The sequence below is a fragment of the Coregonus lavaretus genome (assembly GCF_964263955.1).
Source record: "Coregonus lavaretus genome assembly, chromosome: 36".
NCBI lineage: Eukaryota > Metazoa > Chordata > Actinopteri > Salmoniformes > Salmonidae > Coregonus > Coregonus lavaretus.
The window spans coordinates 29,225,145-29,233,370 of record NC_140023.1 but is presented as its reverse complement, the minus strand read 5'-3'; the positions used below and the strand labels follow the sequence as shown (position 1 = coordinate 29,233,370).

The 8,226-nt window shown below is 39.2% G+C and overlaps 1 protein-coding gene across 1 annotated transcript in view; it reads left to right on the top strand.

Moving 5' to 3' along the window:
• Positions 1 to 3,371: 3,371 nt before the first annotated feature.
• The window catches only part of LOC311110564 (phospholipid phosphatase 4-like), a gene marked incomplete at both ends in the record, with an annotated part of 189,376 nt that continues 184,521 nt past the window's right edge, over positions 3,372 to 8,226 (top strand). The window contains one exon of the mRNA XM_084153069.1: positions 3,372 to 3,460. Within this exon, the coding sequence (XP_084009195.1) occupies positions 3,372 to 3,460 (89 nt within the window). The remainder of the gene's footprint in view (positions 3,461 to 8,226) is intronic.

The window sequence follows — 8,226 nt, the reverse complement described above, 5'->3', positions numbered from 1 at the left end:
ACTGCAGCCAGTGTTGCCAGCACTGCCACTACCTGGGATGGGGTACCCCACCGGAATCCCCACCGGCTAGATACAAGGTCGTCAAGGTTCTCATTAGCAGCTTTGAGAATTTCCTTGTATATTATTTTCTCACATCAAGGGGCTCTGGCTTTGTTGGACCAACCCTGCCAGGAAGGCTCAGAATCTTGAGGGGGCGGTGCTACTCTAGTAGGTCTCTGACCGCATTTATCTTTCTGTTTTGAATGCATATAGGTAACTTAAAGCAGGGCCATAAAACAGTTGGGGTCTTCTCTTTGGTGTAAGGGTTGCTCAGGTGAGTGTCTAGGATATAGGGTTGGGGACCATTCCATCATGATAGGACAATAAAATAATAGATTAGATGTATATTTTATTTTAAAATGTATATCCCTCATATGCACAAAGCTCTCTCTCACAACCCCTGCTCACAGACACACATATCTGGGATATGCAACCATTTCCTTTATCACTCACTTAAAGCCACACTTTTCCAAACACAAAAATGCACACCACACCTTCCATCACAATACATCCACAGATACCCACATACTATGCCTTCTATTACTTCTGTTTGCTATGTTTTTATCTCCACTATGTTGATTGAGTACTTATGTTCTAATTAGTTATATTTGAAGATGTATTATTTTGCTTGTTATCCTTTCTTGTAATACCATCTCATCCCTTTATAAAATACTATAAATACTAGAAATGTGTTTTATTATTACAATCCATACCATGGCTAGTATTGGGTGTTCCATTATTCGACTAATCTATTAGAACTTTCAGAATAGCCATGGAGTAGTCTTTGTGTCGCGGAACATTTGGTTGTCAATATACAGTTTATCAACTACGAGAGCAACACGCTTCCCTTTTTATCTATTTTCCTTGAAGGTTAGGTACAGAATTTTGCACCATTCTGCAATCTCCCTCGGGAACTGATCATTCATGACTATTTCCGTGCCAACAAGTCTTTTACCTAGGCTTTTAACCATTTCTTTATCCTTAAAGAAAGCAAATTTGCCAACGATTGGAAGCTCATATCTCTGTCCTCTTTGTCCGAAATGGTGTACACGTTTGAGTTGGATTTTATCGACAGCATCGAGTGGGATTTGAATCACTGTAAGGAAGAAGTCATTCACAATTTTTTCGGTAACCTCTCCTCTTTTTCTTGGATACCCGTAAGTACTAGATTTTCTCTCATCGATCTAGTCAGTATGTCTAGTAAGGCTTCTCTCAGAAAGTTGTTCTCCTTTTTAAGTTCCTTAACGTCCGTTTATATTTTAGTGACTGTCCCTTTTAAGTTTTTTGTTTCTTTCTCCATTATCGCAGCTTTTTCGTCACTCATTTCAAGACTCGCCTTCAACTCTTTTACATCCTTACTGACCAACTCTAGTATGCCCAGTTTGTCATTTATCGACTTCAACAGATCGCTCCCCACACTTACCAGTCCCATTGGTGAAAAGCATAAATCATCTGTATCAGTTGAGGAGTTGTGTTTTCTCTTGGAGATTGATTCTCCTCTTTTACCCTCCATCATGTTTGAGTGTTGCTTGTTGTTGTAATATTTGTCGATACATTTCTCTAGCTTTATGATTTGTTTTGTGTTATTATCCAGATTGAATGTTATTATTCACGAGTATATGAAGTGCTAATATTTAGTCTAACTTACTGATATTGAATAATATGTTTTTATCTTGAGGTGATTTGCACCGCTGTGTATTCAATACGCCATCTTGTCACGTATCATCTTGAATGTCACGTGCCATCTTGACATTCTTTGCCAGAAAAGGACACCCCTCAGAGCCTGTTTCGCTAGGTTTCTTTGTAAGTTCAAGCTTTTCTAGGGAGTTTTTTCTAGCCACTGTGCATCTGCATTGCTTGCTGTCTGGGGTTTTAGGTTAAGTTTCTGTATAAGCACATTGTGACAACTGCTGATGTAAAAAGGGCTTTATAAATAAATCAAATTGATTGATTCTGAATGTGTGTTGGAGGTGAATAGAAGTTCCAAATGTTGGATGTCCTAACCAGCATAATGCGACATGCAGGCCTGATGTGGCCTGTAAACCAGGAGGTTCCTAATAGTGATGGGGTAACAAAGCATCCTGAAACATTGAGCATTACCAGACAATTGTGTCAAAAATAGGTTCATTACTCGAGGCTTTGATCGACACAGTGTACACTAGTGGCACCTGCTGGTCAAAATAATTTTGAACAGCCAAAATATTATAGATGGTGTCGCTCACTGACAAAGTGTAACAAAACTGTGGACCTGTGAAGACACTGGCCCAGTGTTACATGTAACACTGTGAGTGTTGATTTAACAGTGGATCATTTGTTGTGGTCCTCTGTAGCTCAGCTGGTAGAGCATGGCTCTTGTAACGCCAAGGTAGTGGGTTCGATCCCCGGGACCACCCATACACAAAAATGTATGCACGGATAAAAGCGTCTGCTAAATGGCATGTTGTGCATTACTTAGTAGCCAACCTGCTTGTACCAATCCTTTGTAATTACAGTCAAATACTGTGAAGTACAAACCCCTCCCCTTAAATAATTTAATTGATTCATCACGATTACAGTGGCATTTACTTTTTTACACATAATATAGTACATTTTACGGTATTTTACTGTGTTTCGTTACACAGTACTTGATTTTATACTGTATTTAGATTACAGAAAGAGGACTACAATATGAAATACAGTACGCCTAACTTACTTGCCAATGAGCTACTGTCAAATTCACGGCAACCCCTTTACAGTGTACATAGCCTACCAAGAGTTGACATATTATTATTGTCTGTAAGCTCCTTGGCTGTATCTTGTAGACCAGTGTAGAGAGTCAGTCATTCCTTATGGTGGAGGGGGCAATGAAAAGGAGACAACTCCCCACACTCACTTTGTGCCGCTCAGCATCATATGTCCCCGCCTACTTTCTCCCTCCTTTTTTCCTCTCTCTCTCTCCTCCTCTCCCCGTCTCCCGCTTTTCAGGAGAGTCTCTCATAGTTGCGTGGCCACCGCTCTCTCCCGTTTCTCACCTAATTGGGTAATTGATGGAACGGACGAATGAGACATTTATGCAATAAAGGAGGAGCATTCATCACTTGACGTGCAATAAGGAGAATTCTCTCCGAAACATCAGACGGTGGAGATACAGCAGCGAAGAAAGGAGGAGGCGGGAAGGGAAGATTCCGTTTCAGGTGACCAAGTCGCGACAGACGTGTGGATAGGCGAACTGCTTCCTGTAGTACCTGACACCGAATTAGCCCTAGTCGAAAGGTGGATTATTTTAAAAAGTGATCACAAAGAATTGACTGCTCCTGCTTGTTAATTCTACCTGGCGAATTGTCTCAAGAATCATGAATATGTCACCCCCAGACTGGAGGAAAAACATAAGAGTACTGGCTATGGAGATTGGCATACGAGTTCTGCTTTTCGGAGTTTTTGTGTAAGTACACCAGTGATGACATTTGTTAGGAGTGCCATATTATTACAGACACTGTAGGTAGGTTATCAGTTATCCTCTGTAAGAGGTATATGTGACGTCAACTCTCATTTTGATAAACAAATACAGTATGTATCCTTCCTCAAGAAATGAATCTATTGAGCAGTCTCTACACGCTGTATGCCATCACTGCCGTCCTTCCTGAGTTGAAATTGCTGAGGATACAGTAGCTCTCTTTCAGTTCCACTTGAATGATCCATCATATTATGGATTTATGTCAGTTAGGCAGGACCACTACATTGTAAAACATTTCCTGTTCCAGCACAGTAGCAAGTAAGTTACTGTAAATGTATAGTACATATACTGTAAGCAACATTTACTCGATGGTACTGTAAATATAAAAAAACATGAAGTTACTGTATTTTATGAATTTGTAGTCAATTGCTGGCAGCACAGTAGCCTGTAAATTACTGTAGATTTACAGGACCTTTAATGTAACACACATTTACAGCATATTACTGTAACACCTATAATTTACAGTGTATTACTGGAAGCACAGTGGTTACCCAAAATTACAGGAATTAGCTGTAACACTAACCATTTAAACATAGAACCTTTGTTTAGGAGAACTACAGTGAACATATCAGTCTAATGTACTGTATATTACCATTCAAACACAGAGAGTGTGGACACAAATGTGAAAGGAATAGACCACAAAATGAGCTATGTAAGACATCAACAAAGATAGCCTTTCACGATCAACTTGTTCGTGAAGAATCAAAAACATTGTCTAGAGGACTCCTGTCTAGACGACAAGATCCAATTGAGTATTACTTGTTTGCCTTCTCCTAAAATAATAAAATAGGATGTTGGCCTTTTCAAACAAAGAAACACCATAGAGTCTTCTCAAACATGCAATCATAACATAGGGTACAAAAGGCATTGACGTCATCCATTCCAAAGCACAGATGCAATGGTTGCCTCACTTTTGAGTACCCCTGTCCTCTTTTGTGTTTGTGTGTGTGTGTGTGTGTGTGTGTGCGAGAGAGAGAGAGCGAGAAAGAGTGTGTATGTGTGTGTGTCTCTGTGTGTGTGTGTGTGTGTGTGTCTGTGTGTGTGTGTGCGTGAGAGAGTGAGAGTGAGTGTGGGAGAGTGAGAGTGCCCTTACAGAAAAAAAAATGGCTTCTGGCAGTTGTGGCAAACCTTTGCAAATTAGTTTTGTGGCAAACTGTTGCGGTAAATTTGCGGCAACTTGTGAACTTCTGCCAAACAATTTTAGGAAACTTGTGGAGAACATTATGTTTGCTCCAAATGCAGTGTGAATATGCAAATTATATCAGTTGTTTGGTTACTGTGTGTTAAACAACATTGAAATGTATATACATAAACCAAATCACATAATTTTAAGTGAACTTACTTCACAGAAAAAAAAACGAAACATACTACATACTACATACTACATACATGTAGTAAATATTATAAACAACATGTACAACATGTACATTATAAACAACATACTACATACTACATACTACATACATGTAGTAAATATTATAAACAACATGTACAGTATCCAATGTCTTTAACAGATACAAATAAATCCAATACAACTTGAAATCATCAGCATTGTAATGAAGAAAATAGCAAAGACACGATATTTCCCAAATAAATTGTTTATTTAATATTTTTATGTAATTACATGAGAGAAATGTGAACACTATGGGGATTATGACCTTAGGATGTTTAAAGGGACAATTACATAATTATTTACATGAGCCTAGTGATAACTGAGCAATAGATTAACCAATGGAAGTTTCAAAGATAATTAACAAAATTGTAATAATTAAAACAACAAAACTAAATCAAACCCAACTTCAGAACTATTGTTGTCCTCTAGAGCTCAATTGGTAGAGCATGGTGCTTGTAACGCCAGGGTAGTGGGTTCGATCCCCGGGACCACTCATACATAAAAATGTATGCACACATGACTGTAAGTCACTTTGGATAAAAGCGTCTGCTAAATGGCATATTATTATTATGGCCTTTTTGAGTGAACTTTGGAGATGGCGACCCTGTGGAAATCCTTTGTCCAAAGCTTGTTGAATTCATGCACTGAAACATAACATAATAAAATTAGGATACTGAAAGAAAATTACTGAAAGAAAATTCTCTATTTGCATCTTAAAAAGTAGAAATTGAGTTATTGTTACTCAAATAAATGCTGGGTTAAAAATAATATCGGACAAACACAGCATTGGGGGTTACCTTCAAAAATGTTCATACTCCTTGACCTTTTCCACATTTTGTTACATTACAGCCTTATTCTAAAATTGATTAAATAAAACCATTTCCTCAGCCATCTACACAGAATACCCCATAATGACAAAGCGAAAACAGGTTTTTAGAAAATGTATCTAATTTATTCAAAACAAAAAACAGAAATACCTTATTTACGTAAGTATTCAGACCCTTTGCTATGAGACTCAAAATTGAGCTCAGGTGCATCCTGTTTCCATTGATCATCCTTGACATGTTTCTACAACTTGATAGGAGTCCACCTGTGGTAAATTCAATTGACTGCACATGACTTGGAAAGGCACACACCTGTCTATATAAGGTCCCACAGTTGACAGTGCATGTCAGAACAAAAACCAAACCATGAGGTGGAAGGAATTGTCCGTAGAGCTCCGAGACAGGATTGTGTCGAGGCAGAGATCTATGGAAGGGTACCAAAATATTTCTGCAGCATTGAAGGTCCCCAAGAACACAGTGGCCTCCATCATTCTTAAATGAAAGAAGTTTGGAACCACCAAGACTCTTCCTAGAGCTGGCTGCCCAGCCAAACTGAGCAATCGGGGGAGAAGGCTCTTGGTCGGGGAGGTGACCAAGAACCCGTTGGTCACTCTGACAGAGCTCTAGAGTTCCTCTGTGGAGATGGGAGAACCTTCCAGATGGACAACCATCTCTGCAGCATTCCACCAATCAGTCCTTTATGGTAGAGTTGCCAGACGGAAGCCACTCCTCAGTAAAAGGCACATGACAGCACACTATGAGTTTGCCAAAAGGCACCTAAACACTCTCAGACCATGACTGCAGACTGGGGTGAAGGTTCACCTTCCAACAGGACAACGAACCTAAGCACACAGCCAAGATGACGCAGGAGTGGCTTCGGGACAAGTCTCTGAATATCCTTGAGTGGCCCAACCAAAGGTGATTCAACAAAGTACTGAGTAAAGGGTCTGAATACTTATGTAAATGTAATATTTATTCTTAATTTTTTAATACATTAGCAAAATTAAAAATTAAAACAGTTTTTGCTTTTAATGATGGGATATTGTGTGCAGATTGATGAGGCTGTAACCTATCAAAATGTGGAAAAAGTCAAGGGTTCTGAATACTTTCCGAAGGCACTGTAGGCCAAGGAATAGGTAAAGTGTATTTTTACCTGGAGTTTTTCCTTATTGTGGGCTTTTACTTTTTCCACTTTTGGTCTTGAAATCTTTGGTTGTTTACTACACTTCTCACTCTGTTGTGCACAAGGCCTCACATGTGAGGTGGGGCGAAGGCTTAAGTGGGTGAGAATGATGTTGAATTGGTGTAGACAAAGAAGAGCTCTCCAGTAGGTGTACCAAAACATTCAAGGGCCATTTTCTCAAAAGTGGGGCTACAAGTTTATCAACTTTCAAAGCAGAATTACTTTCCCATTGTTCCTCAACTGCAGTTTATGATATACTATTTTGTAGCTCTGAGTCTCTACTTTTATCCAATGTAAAAAACACCATTTGAAATTTTGCTACATAAGATTGAATCGAGGTGGTCAGTCACAAATGATGATGAACTTCACATGAAGGTGATGAGCATCATGCTCTTTCCAATAAATATTGAGGGTCTTTTTCTGGTGACATGATGATAGAAGCTCGGCTGCCGTTTGACAGATACAAATAATATCGCTCTTATCCATCATAATCTCATATTGTAGATATCCTACCCCCACTGTATGTGTGAGCTGTTGGCTAGAGCTCATGTGCGAAGACCAGAGTTGGCACATTTGCTATATAACACAACAGTTTGTGACAAAACCATCAGTAGAGTTGAAAATGTGATGCAAACCCATTTACCTTGTTGTTGTTTTGTATTAGGTACATGCACTACGTAATTTTTTTGTTCATCACGCACAGCTTTATATCCGCAAAAATTATGTTTGCTGGAAACTTCTCAGGTGGGAAAATGTGCATATTGTTTTATGCAAATGTGAGAATATTTGCATTAAAATCTGTTGCAAATTGGATGGAAACCTACCCAATGTCTTGGAGTGTGCAGTTATGCTTAACAGATTATGGAATGCTGTGCCTTTCATTCAATGTTTACAAAATGCCATCATCTAATTTCCCCATCAATCTCCCTAGGCCTATCCACTATTTAAATTTACAGGCTGCAAGTCAATGAAGGACTTTCTGGTCTCACTGAAGCTAGGTCGAAATGTCTTCCTGTCTATCTTGTAGACTGGTGTTGGGAGGACTACTGGCAGAAGTCTTAAAGCGATGTCACCTTGAGTATCTGAAAAAAAAAATTGTTTAGTTAATAACTTGATTGTTTCAGGCTAAAAATGAATGAGCATCTGAGGCACCACCAGCAGGGTATTTTCAAACTATACCTGCACTTCGAAGAGAAGATCTTGGGCCTGCTTCTCTCTGGGCTGGCAAAGCGAAGATTTTTGTTGTTTAAGACCGAGATCCAGTTCAGTGAGCTTCCCCAGTAGTCCGGGTTTA